We start from the raw sequence: 23,394 nt of genomic DNA, 5'->3' as shown, positions 1-23,394 counted from the left end.
CACAGGTTATGTATAGGGTTATGTATAGGTTTGCACTGCACATTTTTCTTCTTAGGACTATTTGCCGCCCCATATTTATAAGGATATATACTCCATATCCATCTTCTGCTATTCTCCCTCTTCTTGTAACAATAATTTTTCTGACTTTGCCCATCTTGTAAACATCCTGGTGTATTGGAATCAGGCAAAGCAAAGACACGTCTGTATTGATTTATATGTACAGTGACATTTACAGTTTGTCGGTGCTCAAAGTAACCACAAATGATTTGATCTGAGAATGGATTCAAGTTCTGAGGCCCAGCCTCAAGAATAAACAAGAGCTGCAAAATGGGGTTTGAAGGATATGATGATGATATATCCATAAGCAGACCTTGTTCAGACTTTTGGATATGAGTCATGATCCGCCAAAGTCAAGCTACACACTGAAATATGCTTCCATGCACAAATTTCCTTGGTGTGCTGAGTACCACACACACACACACACCCCAGTGGAGCACGACCACCCATCTGGTGCACTCCTGTATCATGATTCACTTCCAGTTGTGAAGTATTCAGTTTGACCTCTGTTCACAGGGCACAGTTGAGATGGACAGGCTTTCTCACTTATCTTGCAATGAGGGAGGGAGAGAGAGAGAGAGAGAGAGAGAGAGAGAGAGAGATAGATTTTATTAAGTTTTCTGTTTTACAATTTAAGCTATTCATTTTGGATCCTTAAGATATCAATGGCTTCCCTTCTTCTCTTTCCATGGTTCATTTTACATATCAAAAATCCCTGCATATTTTACAAAAACTATACCATTACTCCATTCCATTCCATTACTCCATCCATCAAAACTTATTTACACTGTTGAATTTATCTTAATGCTGCCAGCGTTTACAGCTGTATACAATTATTTCCCATATATTCAATAAACATTTTCCAGTCTTCTTTAAACATATGTTCTTCTTGTTCTCTTATTCTGTATGTTAAGTCTGTGAGTTGTGCACATTCTGTCAACTTAATTGCCATTCTTCTTTAGCTGGGACCTTGCTCGTTTTCCATTTTTGGGCTAACAAGACACGGGCCGCAGTAGTAACCATACATAAATAACCTTTTTTGACACCTGGGAATTTCAGTCTGAGTTATCCGCAACAAAAAGGACTCTGGTTTTTTGGGGACCTGTGTTGCAATCCTGATAAGAACCAATAGTCATGCACACTATCTTGCGCGTCGAGGTCCCCAAGACACCCCCCACCCCAAAGAAAAACACAATTGACACTTATTTTTTTGTTTAAGGTTTTTGGCATAATTTTGGCCACAACTTTATTCAAATTACAGCCATGTGAGTTGTTGCTTAGGCATTGGTAGCACTAACAGCCCCCGCACGGGGACAGCTCTGACATTTGCACCCCCTGCGAAGTCAGCAAGGGTAAGTCACCTGGGGAGAGAGACGGGACTGGGAACCATGCCTCACCTCTCCCCAGAATGCTCCCAGGGGCTCTTGCGTGGCCCTAGACCCTTGCCAGGGGGTTTCAGACAAAAGCATGGGGAGCCCCTGGGTTCCTTTAACAGAAAACCCTTGAAGCAACAGCAGCATTTTGGAGGGGCAGGCACAGCCGAATCCATACCCCTCCACCAACCAATTCCAAGACCAATGCCTAACCACAAACCTTACAAGTTGTGACGATTTGCTACGCAGTAGGCAAAAACCAAGTGGCACACACTAATCAGCCAAATGGACAAAATTCCTACTGGGCCCCTGCCCCAAAGCAGACAACCCCATGACAGGCATAGCAAGGTCAAGCAAACAGCCTAAAATTAAAGAAGGGAGGGCGGGTGATCCAAAGTAAGCAGCAAAAAGAGGAAGTTCTTCACTGCGAGCATTGTATTTAACAAATAGGGCTGTCAATCAGCAAATGGCAACATCTAGATTTCCCCAGTAACAGCCCACCCCTGCTTAAAGGGTGGCCAAACCATTTGCCTAGTAACAGTGAGGTGTCTTGTCAGCCCTGCCCGCAACCTGTGCTCTCCATGAGGGAGAACACACTTTGTTGTTTTTACCATATTTACCGTATATCCCTCGTTAGTACCTTTTCAAAGCAGTCAGAGCAGTAGTTAGACAGTGTTGTGTGTGGACTATGGCTGTGTATACTTTACTGGCTTGAAACACAGCTAGGTTGTTATTTTTCTCAATTCATATAGAAGCTGGTTTGGGTAAAAATGCAATATAGATGCAGAATAAATATGGATAGTGACTAATGCTGCGTATACAGTGGTGAAAGTGCACTAGTTGCAAAATAAATGGGAGCATGCACACAACCTGTATCTGAATAGGCACTGTGAGATTCAAGGGACAAGATCACCCACTTGCAGCCTCTTCAAAGGACACAGATCAACTTTTTTAGGTCTACATTCTGTTTATGAGATCATCTTGAAAGTCTGAATGAGAAAAGATGGCACCAGCAAGTCCTTCCAAGCCAACAGATTGAGTTAGGGCAGTTATTATTATTATTGCCGCTGCTGTTATCAACTTTATTGCCACCCTTCACCAGCAGGTCCCAGGGCAGGTTACAACAATGTAAAAATCAAAATTAAAAACAGTTAAAACAAATTGCAGTCCCAGGAATAGTGGTGGGTAAATGTCACTATTGCACCATTTATTTGAGTTCGCCAGCTGAAACCAATTGCAAAATGGTGACTCAAGAGGCAGAGTCAGTCCATCATAATTAGTAAAGTCATCAAAATTCTTAATTAGCTGGTTTGTACTGTATATGAATTTGTCCTGCTGTAATACTCATAAGGGCCCACAAAAACCTGGAGCTGCCTGTGATGTGAGCTAAAAAGCAACAGCATTGCTAATGTACATCTTCCTTATTGTGAAGGAATACCTGCTCTCAATGAAACTCTCATAAATTGCTCTGAATTATGTGACTAGATCTCTGGCCAAGCAGTCTCTTGTTGGTGAGCATCTTCTGTTGAGGCTGATCAATTCTGTTTGACTGCAAAAGTTTTATGAGGCTGCTGTCCACATTCCAAGTCTAAAGCCTTCTCTTGTCTCCAGATATGGTGGAGGCAAAGTAGAATTTCCCTGTGGCTTTCCCCCACAGCTGACATTATCAAAGCATTTGAATTTCCAAAGAGGTACAAGAATGTGTGTGCACATGACACCAGCTATGGTGGAAAGGCCATAGCTCAATGGCAAAGCACATGCTTTGGATGTAGGAGGTCTCTAATTCAGCCCCCAAACGCCTCCAGGTTAGTCTGGGCATATCTTCTCTTTGAAACCCTAAGCTAGATAGAAGGAGCGAAGCTTCGTTATAAAGCAAAATCTGAATTTTACCAGGCAAAAATGATCCAGGCTGCTCCCATTAAAATGTAGTGTACCAGCAGTGATGCTATAACAGTATATCGAGACTGATTTGCGTCAAAGATCCAGGTTTTAATGGGTTTGTCATCTCAGTCAATGAAAAATATCATGCTAGCTTTTCCGGATCAGTTAGTGTGTGGTGTAAATATTTAGCGTCATTAATCTACCAAATGGATCCTATTTCAATTCTTCTGTAGTGCAGCAAATAGTCTCCCATCCGTGAAGTGCTTCATAATCTTTAATATCTCTTTACTCTTTGCGTCTGATGTTTCTACCTTCATTTGTTTTTGTGTTTTCCAACACAAGACGATGCTGCCAAGAAAAGGGAGCACTGTTGGCTACCCTCAGCTTCTGCTCTTGCACTGCCAATTCATCTTCCAGCTCTGGCAACATCCAATGAGCTTTCCAGGAGATTTACCATTTTTCTGAACTCAGAGTTGCATGTTACTTTTTTGATGTGGTAACGGCAGCAGCATGAAAGGATTTATAGTCTAGTTTCTAAGGCCTTCCCTCATGCAGTAAGAACGGCATTTTCTATTCCCAACTGAGGCATTGAAGAGTAACATGGGAGGTGTTTCTTGCATAGTGGTACAGTGGTACCCCGCAAGACGAACGCCTCGCGAGACGAAAAACTCGCAAAACGAAATGTTTTTTCGTTTTCGAGTTGCCTCGCAAGACGAATTTCCCTATGGGCTTGCTTCGCAAAACGAAGCTTGCCCCGGGGACAGCGGGTCTTCTCTTTTGAAGCAAGGGGCGGCGGGGAGATCGCTTCTCCCCACCGCCCCTTGCTTCAAAAGAGGTCTGCCCCCGGACCTCTTTTGAAGCAAGGGGCTGCGGGGAGATCGCTTTTCCCGGTGCTCCGAAGCGGGGTGGGGGGGCGGGAACACCTGCCCCAGCCACCCCGCTTCGGAACGCTGCTCCGAAGCGGGGTGGGGGGGGGCGGGAACACCTGCCCCAGCCGCCGGGCTTCGTAGCGCTGCTGCGAAGCCGGGCGGGGGGGGCGGGAACACCTTCTGAAGGCGGGCGGGGGGCGAAAGTCTTTGTCCCCCCTGCCTCCCTTCCCAGGGGCTTTTAAATCGCCCCGGACAGTGGAGAAGTCCTCCGCTGTCCCGGGGCGATTTTAAAATGCCGCCCGCCAGCATTTTAAGATCGCCCGGACAGCGGAGAAGTCCTCCGCTGTCCCAGGGTTTTTTAAAATGCTGGGGGTGGGAAGAAAAGCCCTTGTCCCCCCCCAGCCTTCAGAAGAGGTCCGGGGACAGTCTGTCCCCGGACCTGGTCTGAAGGCGGTTTCCCTAGGAACGCATTAATTGATTTTCAATGCATTCCTATGGGAAACCGTGCATCGCAAGACGAAAAAACCGCAAGACGAAGAGACTTGCGGAACGAATTAATTTCGTCTTGCGAGGCACCACTGTACTTATGCATCCTTTTGAAATGGCCACGTTATTTTTCTCCCTTGACTCCCACCTATCCAGTTCAGAGCACTGGATTGATACATTATCATAGGAGTGTATGGAAGCTGCCTTATGCAGAGTCAGACCATTGGTCCATCTAGCGCAGGACTGTCTACATTGACTAGCGGGGGCTCCTTAGCATTTCAGGCAAGAGTCTTTCCCAACTCTACCTGCAGATAGAGGAAACTGAACTAGGCAGAGGGCCTTCTCGGTAGTGGAGCCCCATCAGATGTCAAAGAAATAAACAACTATCTGACATCCGAAGGCAGCCCTGTTTAGGGAAGTTTTTAATGACTGATGTTTTAATGTATTTTTAATCTTTTGTTGCAAGCTGGCCAGAGTGGCTGGGGAAACCCCGCCAGATAGGCGGGGCATAAATTTATCATCATCATCATCCAAATCACATGCTCTGCCACTGAGCTATGGCCCTTCCCCAAAATATGGTTTTAAAACTCACTGTGCAACATCTTTGCCAGCAACTGCCAGGGCCCAAACTGGAAGCCTTCAGCAATGTGTGTGGCTGCCTTGCCTGGGTAAGCCGTCAGAATCTTGCTGCCAAACAGCATAATCCTGAATGGAATTTTTTGAAGCATTTAAGTTCACTTTATCTCTTTTTACATTTCTGAGTCACAGAGATAATGAACTAAGAAACCACATGAGAGTGGTGATGGAGCAAGGTATTAAAGCAAATTAACGGAATTAATATTTTCCTTTATTTTTTCTTTCGTCCCCATACCCATCCCTTCTGTAAGTTTCAAGGCGGCCTCCTTTATTTTACTTTCCCCTTATTTCCATGATTTAAATGGCAAGAAACTGGAGGCCACACACCTAATGTTCAGATGGACAAATTGAAGCCTGGTTGCCTGAATGGCTGACCAATGTCCAGCAACTTTGCCAAACATGTGGTTCAGAGTTCCACCTGATCAAAGATATGCTATTTAGGATAACTGTTGACTGCAATTATTTCACTTCTATACCAAACAAATGACAACAGCTATTAGTGTAAAGTTGGTAAACAAACAGCAGATTCCTGTAAACAGCAGATTACCTGTAATCAATAAAGTTGTGGCCATTTACGCCCATTTAACCTTAATCACTGGGTCCGTTGTCTTTATTTATTCCACCTGTGGGGGGGGAGGGAATAGCCACGCAATGCCCCTTCCGAGCTCCAGGAGGAGGGGGGGTTGCGGGCTCACGACCCTGCCCACACTCTCACGAGGCTGGCGCCAGCCTCGCGGGAAGCAGGGATTCCCTCAATTTGCATCCCCTGCAGCGCCAGCCAATCGGCTGGCGGCAGGGGCGGGCCTTCCAGAGGCCACTTAAGGTCGGGGCAGCCCTTGGCTCGCCCCTTTTCTTCCTTGCAGCTGACCGGTTTCCCACCCACCCGCCCTTTAGGTTTTGCCACTGACCTTGCTATGGGCTTCGGCTGGTCACCGCAAGGGGCCTGGTAGGAGTTTTTCCATTTGGCTAATTGGCTGGTTTTCGGAGCCACTTGGTTTTTTCGCCTACCTCGTAGCAAATCGTCACAACTCCCTCGGTTTTGGCGGTAGGCATTGGCCGGGGTATTGTCATGCAAATGAGGTGGGGGGGAGGAACGCCATCACCTCCCCCAATGCTTGAAGGGTAGTTCGTTAAAGGACTCCGAGGGCCGACGCCTCGTTCGAAACCTACGGAGGCTAGGGCCTAAAGCGCGCCCCCGAGCGGTAACCCCTCGAGGAGCGCCTAGGGATATGCATCTCGGGTGGCTCCCCCTGTTGGTGTTTAACCCTTCCCGGTTAGACCGGATAGTCGGTTAGGGGCCAATGCCTAAAGCCAATACCCTTCTTACCTGTAATCAATAAAGTTGTGGCCATTTACGCCCATTTAACCTTAATCACTGGGTCCGTTGTCTTTATTTATTCCACCTGTGGGGGGGAGGGAATAGCCACGCAGCAACAACAACAACAACAACAACAACAACATATTTTTCTGCCCAATTTTTTAGCTGAGTCAAATCAAGCCCTGACTTGGAGCCTGGTATAAATTTGTGTGTTGGGTGCATGTCCACACATGTGCATCTTTAAGCATGTGTATGAATACTCATTGACTAACCCTACATTAGTTTGTTCTAAACTCATACACCTCAACTGAATAAATTGCTCTCAGCACGTCACCCAAAAATGCATCACTGATCCCCAAAACATGTATTTTGGCTCTGTGATCTCGTACAGGTCACATGACTCTTGCAGGAGCATGGCCGAAAAGACACACATTCTGGTTTTTGGTCTCAGCATGTTAGAGGGTATGTAATCTGTGAAGAGCACCTCTTTTCTTCACTATGATAGGCCTATTTTGTGCAGAGCAGGGATAGTCAACCTTTTTATACCTACTACCCACTATTGCATCTTCCTTGATGGTAAAATTTCCTTATCGCCCACCAGTGCTCGATGGAAGGGGGATTCAGCTTGTGCCATAGAACCTCCTACCGCCCACCTAGAATCCTGAAATGCCCACTAGTGGGCGGTAGGGACCAGGTTGACAACCCCTGGTATAGTGCATCAAAGCAAAATGATGATTGGTTTGTAAAACATAATTTGAACTGAACTGGATTTGCAGTTCAAAACTTTAGTTTGCTCAGAGGTAACCATAGTTTTCCCAGTTCAGTTATAACACCTGACTGTGGTTTGATACTTGATAAAATGAAGAAGGAAGATTGCAAGACAAGAGTAGAAGACAACGAGATAGAGAAGGACCACACAAAGGCAGGATTCATTCAAGTCGCATGTCTGGAGCAACCTTAGGTGTTCCTAAACTCCCCACCACCCACCTCATGTACAGCTAATTACAAAGAAGCAAATATAATGATTTCTTTGTCATGTTGCCTGGCCTCACATAAAAGCATGAAAAGATGGTGACAGGTAATTTATTACTCTCAGTCTCAGGTACTCTTGTCTTAAACTCAATTGAAAGGACTGGACCAGCGTTGACTGAACTGTGGTGTTGGGGAGTGGAAATACAAAACAGAACAATGCATTTCAGTCAGAGAGAAATGCTGCTCCTCTGACAGAAGGGTTCGGTTTAATGGGCTTCTCTCACAGTTGCTGCAAAAATTGCTGGGGGGGGGGGGGGAATGATTTGTAAAATTTAAGGTTTCAAATAGCCTATGTTTATTAACATCCACTTATTGTCTTTCTGCTTGCAACAATAGTTGAATTTTTATTTTTATTTTTGGGGGAAGCAGTACTGCAGAACATGCACACATACTTTTAATTTTATTTTATTTTTTGCTTGCAGCATATATGACATGCAATCAATTAATGTCAGAGAAAACCCACATCAGCCACCCCTCCCCCCAACTTGGGCAAGCTGTTTTGGACTATCATTTTTCCAGATGTAAGCAAGGTGTGCTCCTCATACAGTTGGAATGTCAGAAAAATCTAACATTCATGTGCAAGGCAGGCATATTTAAACATATAAAAGCAAGTAAGATGAGCTTAATGTTTACTCCAGGAAAAATCTTGGGTGGAGGGAACCTACATCAATGGAGTCATGCAGTGCACAATAGAGAGAGAGAGAGAGAGAGAGAGAGAGAGAGAGAGAGAGAGAGAGAGAGAGAGAGAGAGAGAGAGAGAGAGAGAGAGAGAGTCAGACGCAGATGCTGGAGCCTGTTATTAGAAATTCATACTTATATGCAGCAAATATCATTAAGTGACAGCTCAAACTTTACTTCTATGAGTAAGAAGTATATGAGATGTGACAGATATATAATAAGAAGTTGTTTTAGGTGTCAAAAGCAATGAATTGCAGTGAAAGAAAAACAAGAAAGAATCGTCTGTGCATATTTTTGTTACCTTTAATCAAAGGCAAAATATATTGCTCAGGAATTAAAGAACTACAAAGTTCCCCTTTATTAATTGGCAGGAACGAGGAGGAGAGCAGTAGCTTTGTTTCAATGTAAGGTTCATTTCAGCTTTATGAGACCATACTTAAATCAGATCTGCATTGATCGAGATAGGCACCAAAACAGAAGTTAGTGCAGAGATTTCCAAGTAAGTCAAAAGTGCAGGAGTGAATAAAACACAAGCAAATTCGGAATTTGTCCCAATTTTGAATTTTGTGCAAAAGAAACCTGTCTGACTTGCCTGCCAAGGGCTCCTTCCTATCATGGCCAAATCTGTCCATTTCAGTTCCTCAGTTTCCCAACCTAAAGTTCAGTTCTCTACAGTTCTACATTGGTTTGATTTTTTTTTATATTAGAAAACAAATCTTCATGAAAATTAATCTGGATTTTAGTGCTAGTTACTCTTAATACACACATTTTTGAAAAGTACTTTTCCCTACAATAATGCATTTTCCTACGTTGGTTTCACTAACACATGCATTTTTATGCACATTTTAGTGTATGCAGTTTTATACACATTACTTCACTGGAGAAGTATTGCAAAATGTATTGCACAATTCTGCAGCACATTATTGTTGGGATTTCATTATCTGCTGGAAACAACTTCTTCTTCTTCTTCTTCTTCTTCTTCTTCTTCTTCTTCTTCTTCTTCTTCTTCTTCTTCTTCTTCCCTAGCTTTTGGTGGCTATGGATAGACTACTTTTGAACCTTGAGTCTGTTCTTGGACTGTGAATAACAGGGCAACAAATGTAGTTAGTGGTGGCCCCACCAGAAGTTGTGGCCGGTCGATGTATATAATACTGAGCTAGATGAATCAATGGTCTGACTTGCCATGAAGCAGATTCCTGTATTCCTATGTTCTTCATGAACTGGTTGCCTTCATGCAGATTCAGTGACAGGGTTATTGTGTGGATGAAGAAGGAATTACCATTGTCAAAACCTTGAAACATGCATACCCTTCCAACTCAATAAACTTATAGCCAGGGCTTTTTATCAGCTGGAATTTGCCAAAACTCAGTTCCGGCACCTCCATAGCTGTCAACATTTTCTTTCTTTTTTTAAGGGAAATTCCCTTATTCTGAATAGGGTTGCTCGCAAGAAAAGGGAAAAGTTGACAGCTATGGGCACCTCCTAGGTGGACACACTGCTTATAGCTTACGCAAATGCTATTTATCCATGCTACTTTTGTTCTCTCCCCCCCCCCCCCCCAGCCTCTATTTTCTTGGTATGGCATGTGTGTGTGGCGAGGCCAATCTTCTTCATCCCCTAAGGCTCAGGGTCAAATGTAAATTAGGTCCTTTTCCAGCATCGTTTCAGATTTAGAACACATTAATTTAGGATACTAAGAAAGGGTGTTCTCAGTGTTCTCCAATGGTGTATTAAATTTCTGACCAGTTTCCAAATTGAACTGAGAGGAATTCACCTGTCCCTAGTGAACTGGTCCAGTCAAGAACATATTCTACCTCCATCCTACCTTGTCGATGCTTTGGGAGATTAAAAATGTCCTGACCTTCTAAATTCTCACAGCGAAGTAACTGGACATGAAGTTCACTTTCCAGTTTCTTATCCCAGCTGTATTTGTCAGTCCTTTGAGTGACCTAAGAAGGGTTCCACGAAATACATCACTTTATGCTGGAGTCTACCTGACTACTGTGGCTGAGCTCTGGACATAAATTGATATTGACATGCAAAATGCAGCGAGAGCAAGAGCATCAGAATCATCTGCAACAGATCAATGTTTTGACAAGGAGTGTGTGTGTGTGTGTGTGTGTGTGTGTGTGTGTGTGTGAAGCCACTTGTTTAAACCAACCATGTGCACAGGTTCACATTGTTAGGGCCACTTTGTATTACATCCTGATGGCTAAAACCCTATATTTACTTACCTGGGAGTAGCCCCATGGAACTCATTGGGACTTACTTCTGAAAACAGTGGTATTTTGGGTTACATACGCTTCAGGTTACACACGCTTCAGGTTACAGACTCCACTAACCCAGAAATAGTGCTTCAGGTTAAGAACTTTGCTTCAGGATGAGAACAGAAATTGTGCTCCAGCGGCACAGCGGCAACAGTAGTTCCCATTAGCTAAAGTGGTGCTTCAGGTTAAGAACAGTTTCAGGTTAAGAACGGACCTCCAGAACGAATTAAGTACTTAACCCGAGGTACCACTGTAGATATGTTTAGGATTGCATCACTATCATATACGTGCCTCCTCATAAGTAGGTCTCACTGACAACAGTGGGGTTTACTCCTGCTTGGCAGGGGGTTGGACTCGATGGCCCTTGTGGTCTATTCCAACTCTATGATTCTACTCCCAGGTAAGTGGGCATAGGTGCAGTAGAATTAAAATGTTAGACTTGCTTAGATTCAGTAATTTCCAACAGATGTCACAACTTTGCCTTTCCATGTTTTGGAATGAAACTGCTTATTTATTTCAGACACAATCCAAATCATACTTTCCCCAAATTCCTTACTGATCATATGACAGCCTTATTTCATGTTTTAAAAAAGCATCTATTTTTTATTTATTTCTTTAAATTTAGAATTTTAGTTTATTGTAAATACCCATTCAACAGCTCGATGATTTGCATCCATCAAGAAATAGGCTTTCTGCTTCTAGATTTAGGAATAAAGCGTTTAAATATTCCATTGTGGCAATAACTATCATTTTGTTATGAATAAAGATGTTCTATAAAAAGAACTCTAGCCAGCCGTTCAAAGGGAAATTTGAATGTTAGTGAACAAGACCCTGCAGCCTTTTAGGCCTGGATGAAAAGCAGGCCTGAAAGCTGCCAATATTGATGTACAATATTTGACGCACTTGTTTTATCATATTGAAACCAGTCACAGAGAGAGGGAGGGAGGGAATGAAGGTGGCGAACATTAGTTGCTACGGTTTCAAAGCCTTAAGAGTGATTTCCTGGTGCTTTGCATTATGTGTAATTGTGAATATACGTGCCTGTGTAATATATGACCAGCTTTCAAATGCATTGATTTTGTAGAAATGAAAAAGACTGGGTAGTGCATATGAAATATTGTGGTATGTTGGGACTGCATGTGTTGGCAGTGTTATATGATAGATTCTTAGTATCCCACTGGGTGTGAGAACAAAAGCAGTTTGTTTTCTTCTGGAGCAAAAAGAAGAAGAAGGTGAAATGAATAATTATTTTCAGCATTGCCAAGTCTAGTGCTTAGCAGTCCAGAGATATTAGGGAGTGCAATCTATTTCCTGTTTCTAAACTTCAAGAGCTGGATGAGTGGATGTGATGTTAAGGCACTTAGCTGGAGTCCTGCAGACTTTATTTGGGGCTTAAATTAAACTGTACACTAGGCAGATTGGTGTGTGTGTTAAACAGTGCAGCAAAATGTGCTTGCATGGTTCATAAAAGAGGGAGAGGGAGTTTCCTCTCAGGGGAAAATGATGGCTATACATTTGTGTTCCATTTACCAAACAGAGAATTGGGTCCCCTGACAAAGCGCACCATGTTTGGCTGCAAAGAACATCCTCTAGGCTTTCTTTGGAGTCTAAATTGGGCATGTATGAGAGGCTGCATTATGGAATCAATAACTGTGTGCCCTGGGACAACCTGTTCAGTTGAGGCTGCTCAATATTTGGCTGTAAAAGGCAGCCATCCCAGGTTCAGCGTTTTCCTTTGAAACTAGGAAGGGTGGGTGATGAGATTTCTTGGGAGCTATTGCAGCCAGGGTTCAGATGGTCCCTTGTGCAGGAGGTTTTCTATGGTGAACTGGACTGTCTAATAATTCTAATACTACTACTAATAATAATTTATACCCCACCCACCCTGGCTTAGAGCACCTAACACTGGTAAAATTACAGTAAAAGCATAATGTTGTTGTTTAGTCGTTTAGTCGTGTCTGACTCTTTGTGACCCCATGGACCAGAGCACGCCAGGCACTCCTGTCTTCCACTGCCTCCCGCAGTTTGGTCAGACTCATGTTCGTATCTTCAAGAACACTGTCCAACCATCTCGTCCTCTGTCGTCCCCTTCTCCTTGTGCCCTCCATCTTTCCCAACATCAGGGTCTTTTCCAGGGAGTCTTCTCTTCTCATGAGGTGGCCAAAGTACTGGAGCCTCAGCTTCACGATCTGTCCTTCCAGTGAGCGCTCAGGGCTTATTTCCTTAAGAATGGATAGGTTTGATCTTCTTGCAGTCCATGGGACTCTCAAGAGTCTCCTCCAGCACCATAATTCAAAAGCATCAATTCTTCGGCGATCAGCCTTCTTTATGGTCCAGCTCTCACTTTCATACATCACTACTGGGAAAACCATAGCTTTTACTATACGGACCTATAAGGTGATGTCTCTACTTTTTAAGATGCTTTTTAAGATAAACCAATATATATATAAACAAGTCTCCATTGACCCAACAGTGATGGGTAAGCAAATGCAAGCCCCCCAAAGTCAATCAGAAGAAGAAAGGCCAAAATAATCTTTCTTCCCCGCTCCCACAACTATCTGGGCAACTAGCTGTCAATTCTGAAAGAGTCTGGGCTGCCCAGGGAGAGACATGGCACTTTACAAAGATCTGGCGATGCTGTGTCATTGGCTAGGTCACAGGAAACCAAAGTCCATCACAATCTCAGCCACCACCTCTGCCTTCAACTCCATTCCTTTAAGGATTGGATGAGGGGAAAAGTGTTTCTTTTCATCACATTTCAGTAAGCACAGGAGCAGGATTGACAGGGTTTAATCACGCTGCTGTGGGGAAAAGTGAGGCTGAGACAAAATCACCACCACCCCAACACCTATTCATAGATGCTGAACTGAACAGTATTGTATGTCTCTGGAAGCAGAGACCTATCCCATTGCTTGTGTTTGCCTGATGAAAGATCTGGGCCAATTTACAACAGTTATATTTTACAGTAGTGGCTTATGTGCAGCTGTCAGAATGTAGGGCATCTTTATTTTCTTCTTCCCCCTTCCTTTATTAGACTTCTTCATGGACTGTGGAAATCTTGTTTGAGTGGATAAAAATAGTGCAGCTTCAATTTTTAGGCAAGTTACGATTTACAAATCCAATTTATGCTAATCTTGAAAGCACTTTTCAGAAATAAAGAAAAGAGTCTCTCTCTCTCTCTCTCTCTCTCTCTCTCTCTCACACACACACACACACACACACACACACACGACACACAAACAAACTCTATAATTTATTCTATTTATTCTTAGGGGAAGCAGAAATTTCAAAGGCACCCTAGTCCTTTATCTCAGAAAATTAGACACAAGTAGGGAGGGGATGTGGTAATTAGATGGCATAAGCAGCCACAAGAGGCAAAAAAAAAAAATAAAAAAAATTCTACAATGAATAAACAGGACCCAATCCACCAACAGTTTCCCTTTCCTTGTACTGCTGTCAATGGGGCTTGCGCAGGAGAACTTTCTAGTGGATTGTGCCCTGCATTTTCTGAAGTGTGAATGTGTTATTTGGTGTAGAGAAAAACAACAACCTGCTGCTTATTTTCTTTCTTTTGCTAGAAAATGTTTTGTGCATTAAAGGTAAAGGGACCCCTGACCATTAGGTCCAGTCGTGGCTGACTCTGGGGTTGCGGTGCTGATCTCGCTTTATTGGCCGAGGGAGCCGGCGTACAGCTTCCGGGTCATGTGGCCAGCATGACTAAGTTGTTTCTGGTGAACCAGAGCAGCGCATGGAAACACCGTTTACCTTCCTGCCGGAGCAGTACCTATTTATCTACTTGCACTTTGACGTGCTTTCGAACTGCTAGGTTGGCAGGAGCAGGGACTGAGCAATGGGAGCTCACCCTGTCAGGGGGATTTGAACTGCCGACCTTCTGAATGGCAAGCCCTAGCCTCTGTGGTTTAGCCCACAGCGCCACCCACGTCCCTGTGCTTTGTGCATTAGGTAAGCAAAATTAAATGATTTTTTTAAAATGACTATTTGCAAGGAACCTTCGCTTGCTTCTATAGGCATATAGTTATAGGCATCTCCACTTTTAATGATTAGGAGCCCACTTGTTTTAAAGTGAACGCAAGTCACTGCGGTGGTGCTGAAGCAAAGGCCATTCTAGGATCCACTGTCAAGAAAATCATTTCCAAGATCTGGAGAGTATTAGTCCCACTCTGCTCAGCACAGATGAGAACCTCTTCTACTGCACTATGTTTATGCCAAACAGATGATGCAAGTTGAGAAGCGTGGAGGAGAGAGATATAAATATGATACATTTTAGAAGACAAGACAAGAACAGATAGGGCAAAGATCAGGGGGTTGTACCCAGTATTCATCATATTTGCTAAAATTAATGAACACAACTTAAGCCATTAATTTCCATAGTCCCACCACAAGAAGTTGAACTGTCCAGTTATCCCTACTCTCCATTTCCTGTTCTTTAACCAGTTACTGATCTGTAAGAGGACCTGTCCTCTTATTCTAGGACTGCTAAATTTACTTGGGAATCTCTGGTGAGGACCTATCTTTTTTTAAAAAAATAACAACCCTCAAGTATGGAATGTCTGCTGGCTTATTGACATGTTTATTTACTCTCTCAAAGAACTCTTAATGTATGTCTGCAGAATCTGTGCTGATTCTTCTTAAGCAAGGCATCTTTTTATATGCTGGATAACTTATCTTTTTAATAGTCTCCATTGTGAATTGTGAATTTAATAGTCTCCATTGTGAGCATGGAACAGTAAAATTTTAACCATCCGGATATAAGATTGCCAGCATGAACTTTAGGAAGAAGCTCCTAAAGAGTGCCATGACCCAGCAAGAAAGTAGCAACTTCTTTCAGGGATGGTTTGATAACAGGTTGAATTTGAGTAGCATTTGTTGGCAATATTCCAGCAACAGAATGTTGTGGAGCACTGATGGGCTAGATAATATTGTTTAGAGAGCCAGTGTGGTGTAGTGGTTAAGAGCGGTAGACTGGTAATCTGGTGAACTGGGTTCGCATCTCTGCTCCTCCACATGCAGCTGCTGGGTGACCTTGGGCTAGTCACACTTCTTTGAAGTCTCTCAGCCCCACTCACCTCACAGATATTTAATATTCTTTTGGAAGCCGCCCAGAGTGGCTGGGGAAACCCAGCCAGATGGGCGGGGTATAAATAATAAATTATTATTATTATTATTATTACAGAGTGTTTGTTGTGGGGGAGGAAGGGAAAGGAGATTGTTAGCCGCTTTGAGACTCCTGAAGGGGAGTGAAAGGCGGGATATCAAATCCAAACTCTTCTTCTTCTCTTCTTCCTTTGAACTATTTTATTTTAAAGTGCTGATTTATTTCTCAAACTACAACAAATAACAATATAACAGTGTGTTCAGGGCAAATCTTATCATTTGTCCAAATACAATATGAGTTACTGTTGAAACCTGCCAATGTTTACTTGAGTCCCAAAACAAACATTCAGAGGTTTACCATAGCTCTCACTCTGTCTCCAAAGTTGAACATATGATTTTTATGATTAAGCATCTTCGGGTGGCCAAATTCTTTGTGTTTATGTGGGCTCAGTTCACATCTGTTTTCACAACCCAGCTTTCACCATAGCTATAAAGAGCTAACCATAGCTGAGACACCTCACATAGTTGCAACCAGGGGTGCCAACTTGCCCCCCCCCCCATTGAGAGGGCATGGCCATGTGATATGTCATGTGGGACATGCAGAGGGTGATCTCCGGGCTTGCTCATCCCTGCTGCCGCCCAGGTCCTAGGCTCCTGGGTGGAGGCTAGGATGAGTGTGGGCAATCTTTGCTTCCCTTGACCCAGCCACAGCCCGGCTCCTAGGCTGCCAGGCTGCTGCTGGAAGAAGTGAAGCAAAGATCTCCCGTGTTTGTCCCAGTCATTGCCTGGCCTCTGGGATGCTGGGCAGAGACTGGGATGCGCCAGTGGCAGAGGAAGGGGGTGAGGGGTTGCGGTCCACCCCGGGTGTCATCACTGCGAGGGGGTGGCAAAATGAGTTGTTGTTTTCTAAGGGCTCACGGAACTTTTTAGGAGTGACATGGTGGCTTAGGCACCCGTGGAGGTCCCACGCTGCCCGAAATGGCAGCATGAGACTTGTGTCTGCCTACTGCCTCTCCCTCAGCCACCCGACAGCTGAAGAGGAGGCAGCAGAGAGGCTCCAAGCATCGGAGAGGCTTGTCCCGCCCCCATGGGCAGTTCACCATGCCCCCATGGGCAGCTCACGTTGCCCCCAGCTGTAGGACATGCCCCCACACCAGGCACCCGAGGGACTAGCTGTGCAACTGGGATGTGCAGTGGGCACCTGGTAGTGGTGGTGGTGTGGCCGCCTAAATATTGGGATGTGCTGCCCCCTGCCCAAAAATATTGGGCAAGCTGAGGCTCCTTCCATCTTCTACAACCAGCACCTCTGGTTGCAACATCTTGCAATAAAGGTTGTTAACAGTACAGTATAGAAAATTTGAAGGCAGTAACTTTCTGCCTCCGAATGGGTGAGTGGCTCCCAATGTCAATTCACAATTGAGCCATTGAGGATGAAATATGGCTGCAATTCACTGAGACATTTATTTATTTATTTATTTATTTATTTACACCCTGAAATTATATTGCATCAATCTTTGTAGTAGATTTTTAACATGGTGAATGCACCAGCTTGAGTTACGTTCACAACTCGCCAACATCCAATTCACCCATTTTTCTAACTTTTTGGAACATAAAATGAACCACAACACACTCCTGCATGCATTATTCAGCCAGCGTATTAGCACATCTGTGCAGGAACTGGAGCGACTTGCAGGAGTCATTCCATGCCTTTAAAAGATCTTGTTAAAAACCAGTCAAAAATTGTGCAGCTCTACTTTGAAGTGTAAAGCAACTTGAAGGATCAAGAAGCATGTAAGTATGAATGAATTAGTTCCTGCGCAACAATGAAATATGCTTCTGCACATGATGGATCATGGATCAAAATATCCAGAAGGTATCCACTAGCTAGATAGGAAATTGGTGTCTCTAATGAAATGTATGTGGCACTTAAATATCAGGCATGGGTTCACAGAAGGAGAAAATAAATTTTAGACAAAAGGACATGAAACACAGAATAATGGTAAAGCCTGAGGCAAGAAACCATCATATTATAGATCTGAATTAATAAGAAAAAGCTCTGGGGCAGTGTAGAAGGTAGAAACTGGTGGTCAGTTTAGAAAACAAATTGGGTCTGTAACATTCTGGTGTCATGGTAGTTTCATATCCTGCATCAGTTCTTTAACATTTAAAGAAAGGAAATTTCCAAGACATCTTAAAATTTCTAAAGGGTGAAAATTGCATAATCGTATCACGTTCGGTTTACAGCTGCCTAATGAGGTTTCTGTCAAAATTTAGCAATGCCATAATACAGAAAAAGGGAGAATAAAATAATGAAACTCTTGGGCTCAAAGAAGAGAAAAGGGAAAATTCACAAAGTACCCTCCTCAATCGCAAACAGTATTTAGATATATTGTTAAGTGGTGTGGTGGTGTGTGTGTTAGTCTGGGTATTATGGTGTGTGACAGAATATGGCATTGAGGTGATTGGCATTTTGATTTAGCCTCTCCCCCCCCCCCCCACATACACACTCCGCTTAAACTGAGCTTTGTCCTGCTAATGTACCTGGAGTTGGTATGAGTCCCCTGGTAGTATCAGTTTTTAAACAACAGAAACAACAACAACAACAAAAATTGCACTTACAAGTCACTTTCCCCCTGCAAAAAAAGTAACTGACAGGTAGTGCATAACTGAAAGCCAACATAACACTGAAACAGATTTAAAACTGAAAATACATTCATATTTAAATATAAAAAGCATATTTATGAAAGGCACTAAAGAAGGCCATGAATATCAAAACCCTCCAAAGGCCTGGCAGAAAAGAAATGTTTTTGCCTGGCAAATGGAATACTGATGGCATCGGTCGTGCTTTCCTGTCCCATAACCAAGGAGCCACCACTGAAAAGTCCCATTCTTGTGTTGTCCCACTCTGCACCTCCCTCAGAAGGGTCACACAGAGAAGAACCTCGGATGATGAATGTAGGATCCAGGTTGGGTCGTGTGGGAAGTGGCAACCATGAGATATTTCGGTCCTAAGCCGCTTAAGGCTTCGTAGGTCAGATGTGAAAAGTTTCTTGTTGCTAGGGGGACCACTCTCAGCTATATGGTTCTGATATCAGGGCCAGCCAAAACCAATAGACCACCTGGGGTCCCCAGATGGTGTTGGACTACAACTTCCAGCCAGCTGTCAATAGTCATGGATGCCAGGAGTTATAGAAGAAGAGTTTGGATTTGATACCCCGCTTTATCACTACCCTAAGGAGTCTCAAAGGACACGGGTGACACTGTGGGTTAAACCACAGAGCCTAGGACTTGCCGATCAGAAGGTCAGCGCTTCGAATCCCCGCGACGGGGTGAGCTCCCGTTGCTCGGTCCCTGCTCCTGCCAACCTAGCAGTTCGAAAGCACGTCAAAGTACAAGTAGATAACCAGCGAGAAGGTAAACAGCATTTCTGTGCGCTTCTCTGGTTCACCAGAAGTGGCTTAGTCATGCTGGCCACGTGACCCAGAAGCTGTACGCCTGCTCCCTCAGCCAATAAAGCGAGATGAGCGCCACAACCCCAGAGTCAGTCACGACCGGACCTAATGGTCAGGGGTCCCTTTACCTTTTTAAGGAGTCTCAAAGTGGCTAACATTCTCCTTTCCCTTCCTCCCCCACAACAAACACTCTGTGAGGTGAGTGACGCTGAGAGACCATCTGGGGATCCATGGTTGAATAACTTTGTAGCATGGGTATTTCAATCCAATAAGTTATTTAGGATGGCAGAATTCCAGCAACGCCAAACATAGGTTGGAATCCAGCGTTAGTCATTTGCAGAGTTTACTCAGTCTAAGCACATCAGCTTCACTAGGTCTACTCTGATTATTACTAATGTTGAATATCACCCTAATCAGGGGTCAGCAAACTTTTTCAGCAGGGGGCTGGTCCACTGTCCCTCAGACCTTGTGGGGTCCCGGACTATATTTTTTTGTGGGGGGAAGAATGAATTCCTATGCCCCACAAATAACCCAGAGATGCATTTTAAATAAAAGGACACATTCTACTCATGTAAAAACACGCTGATTCCCAGACCATCTGCGGGCCCGATTGAGAAGGCGATTGGGCCAGATCCAGCCCCCGGGCCTTAGTTTGCCTACCCATGGGCTAATTCATCAAACCATAATGCTTATCATCATGAAGATATGAGAATGCAACACCTCAAAGCATGTGTTCAATAGTAACCTTCAGTAAGATTACTCTGGGGTAAGTGGTCTGAAAACTGTCCTCTTACTTTTCTTTCCTGACAAATGTTTTTCCCCACCTCCCCTTTTTAAAGTAACCTTTCCCATGCTGTACTTCAGCCGATCGTTTTTCCTTGTCATAAAAGCAGTTTGAACCTGACCAAGCCCAAATGAAAAGCTCTCAGGGGAATAATCCAAATATGCATTTCCATATATATTAATAAGCCACGCCACTTTTTTTTTTTTTGGCAACTCGTATAATATAATTTTGAAACGAGCTCGAGCTTATCATCTGAACAGTAAGAGCACAGTCCCCTTTCTGTCAAAGGTAATGGAATGAGATCATCTACGCAATCATTTCTACTCGCTGTCTTCATTTTCCTTTACAGGAAAGTGCCACATAAATCTCACTTTCCTCCTCTTGCTACAAAGCAGGCTTCGGCTAGTCAGCCCTGCTATTTACAGTCGGGAAGATTAGATGAACTCTTTACATCACTGGGCAGGGCAAAACGAAGGCTGCGACAAAAAAGCAAAGCACAGGGAACTTTGGGGGGCTCGTGTTTGACTTTTGGTGATAATCTGTAGGTAATAGTGTGGGATTTACTAGATGCCAGATAAAAATAGAAGCAGTAAAAATTTAGTGAGCTGCTATATATATCTATATCTATAGATATATAGATATATAGATATATAGATATATAGATATATACACAGTGGTACCTCAGGTTACATAAACTTCAGGTTACAGACTCCGCTAACCCAGAAATAGTGCTTCAGGTTAAGAACTTTGCTTCAGGATGAGAACAGAAATAGTGCAGCGGTGGCGCAGTGGCAGCAGGAGGCCCCATTAGCTAAAGTGGTGATTCAGGTTAAGAACAGTTTCAGGTTAAGTACGGACTTCCGGAATGAATTAAGTACTTAACCTGAGGTACCACTGTACGCAGCCTCCATCAATTTGAAAATAAAATGCTGTGTGCATGCACCACTTTAGCTAATGGGGCCTCCTGCAGCCGCGCCGCAGGAGCCCGATTTCTGTTCTTATCCTGAAGTTCTTAACCTGAAGCACTATTTCTGGGTCAGCAGAGTGTGTAACCTGAAGCATTTGTAACCTGAAGCGTATGTAACCAGAGGTACCACTGTACTTGTACATACAGTCAAGATCTAATGATTATTTTGCTCGCCCCTGAAAAAGCACTTCTGAGAAACTGGTCTCATTCCGAAAATAAAAGCTCATTGCAGATTGATTCTGCATTACACCACAATGTCCATTTGAAAACAGATTTAAGCAGTCCCAGCGCTTTCCTGATAATGTTGTGGGTGGGCATTATAGCAAGATCACAATCACTACTTCCTTCTTAATTTGTCTGGGGCATGTTTAGGGAGGGAAAGGCAGGATAACCTCATCAGAAAGTGTGGGATCCAAACAGGGCTGTCTTAAACACATGCAGTGCCAGGGTGCAAAGATCCACCTGGCAACCCCACCCCCCCAGGTTGCCCAGTCCCAGGCATGCAGGAGGGCAGAGCTGGCCAGCCGCCTCAGCATCTCGCTGGCTGCGTCACCCCCAAATTCACGGCACAGAGCTGCCCGCAGCAGAAGAGCCCGCTGCAGCACTCTGACTGACAGATGGGCTCTTCTCTGGACTCAACTCTCAGGCCCTGGACTCTTGGCCTGGCGCCCCTGAGAGCCCAGCACCCGGGTGCCCCACACTCCTAGCGCCTATGGGTAAGACGGCCCTGGATCCAGATGCATCTAGAATCATCTAGAATTCAGTGGTTCTCAAATGGTGTGGCGCACACTGGTGTGGCAGGAGACACTGGCAAGGGTGGCAGCAAAATTCAAGCACAATCAATATTATCTTTTGGGAATGATCCATGTTCTTATGTAGCTGCATTGTTTTATGATTTCTGAATGTCCATGATCATATCATCAATTAGTGGGGTTCTACATTATAAACCCAATGTATTCCAATGTATTTCTTATCAATAAAACAAATTGGTGTGGTGAGAGCAAATTTTTATTGTGAGTAAAGCTGGAAAATCTATTTCATGGGTGTTTAGGCTGGGTGGGTGCATGGGCGCAGTGGCAATAACAAAGTAAATCTGAATCTATGCCATGTGTAAGAACTTTGTATTTTAACTAAAGTATAACTAGTTGCAGTGTGTGTGTGTGTGTGTGTGTGTGTGTGTGTGTGTGTGTGTGTGTTATAGGGTCAAATAAGTTAAAAGCATTTTCTGTAATTCAGGGGTAAATTGCTTAACAGGAGAATTATCATTATTATTATTTTGTTAGGCATTCAAATAGCTTTATCAGCTTCATATATATGCATGTGTGTTTTACTTTCCTTACAGCTTAGGTGGTGAAGTGGTGAGAGGAAATGAAGGAAGCTACATTGGCAAGCATTTCCGCATGGGATTTATGACAATGCCCGCCCCTCAGGACAGACTGCCTCATCCTTGTTCGAGTGGCTTTTCCGTGAGATCCCAGTCGCTTCATTCTGTTGGAGGTACCGATGATGAAAGCAGTAGCTGCTCCCGCAAACAACCCCCACCGAAACCGAAACGAGATCCCAATACCAAACTAAGCACATCCTCTGAAACTGTAAATGCTGGAACAACAAGTAAGGGTGGAAAGCTACCAGACCGAACTGAAGGTAAATGCTTAGCTTCTGTTTACTTTTGAAGGTACTATTAAATAGTCACTTGTTAATAGTGTATTCCTCAAACTTCTAAGAGGTTCTGCACTTGGGTATTCTTCAGTTTCCATCACCAAAATGCAAGTGTTTGTGTTCCTCATCCATTCCCAGCCAAAGCTAAATTCTCCTGTTATAACTGAACATTAAAGTTTAAATTTCTGAATGTAAAGCAAGTTTCTAAATGCAAATCCAAGTTTGCACTTAGTTCAGTACTCATTGACTTTATTGACAGTGATTAAGAACTATCCTAAAATAAACACACAGAATAAATAAATTGAAATATTACTTCTGTTTTCTAATTGTGTAAATGGCTTATGCTTACATCGCTTTGCTAACACCAAACTCCGTTCCAAATGGCCTCCGGGGTATCTTGATAGAAGATGTGCTGTAAATAGCATTATAGTAAGACTTGAAACTCTAAAATATTGTATAAATACCCAGTGCACCTGAAGGAGCATCTCCACCCCCATCGTTCAGCCCAGACACTGAGGTCCAGCTCTGAGGGCCTTCTGGCGGTTCCCTCCCTGTGAGAAGTGAAGCTACAGGGAACCAGGCAGAGGGCTTTCTCAGTACTGGCGCCCGCCCTGTGGAACGCCCTCCCATCAGATGTCAAGGAAATAAACAACTATTTGACTTTTAGAAGACATCTGAAGGCAGCCCTGTTTAGGGAAGTTTTTAATGTTTGATGATGTTTTATTGTGTTTTTAATATTCTGTTGGGAGCCGCCCAGTGTGGCTGGGGAAACCCAGCCAGATGAACGGGGTATAAATAATAAAAATAAAGTATTATTATT

At 43.7% G+C, this 23,394-nt stretch overlaps 1 protein-coding gene across 3 annotated transcripts in view; it reads left to right on the top strand.

The window, feature by feature from the left end:
• The window catches only part of NYAP2 (neuronal tyrosine-phosphorylated phosphoinositide-3-kinase adaptor 2), a 138,738-nt gene that overhangs the window by 52,678 nt on the left and 62,666 nt on the right, over window positions 1-23,394 (top strand). For all 3 annotated transcript variants that reach the window (XM_077929928.1, XM_077929929.1, XM_028731108.2), the window contains exon 3: window positions 22,258-22,559. In XM_077929928.1, coding sequence (XP_077786054.1) covers window positions 22,258-22,559 — 302 coding nt within the window. The remainder of the gene's footprint in view (window positions 1-22,257; window positions 22,560-23,394) is intronic.

This window comes from Podarcis muralis, chromosome 6 (genome assembly GCF_964188315.1).
Source record: "Podarcis muralis chromosome 6, rPodMur119.hap1.1, whole genome shotgun sequence".
NCBI classification, from domain to species: domain Eukaryota; kingdom Metazoa; phylum Chordata; class Lepidosauria; order Squamata; family Lacertidae; genus Podarcis; species Podarcis muralis.
The sequence above is the reverse complement of the archived record's forward strand: the minus strand, read 5'-3'. Positions and strand labels throughout refer to the sequence as shown.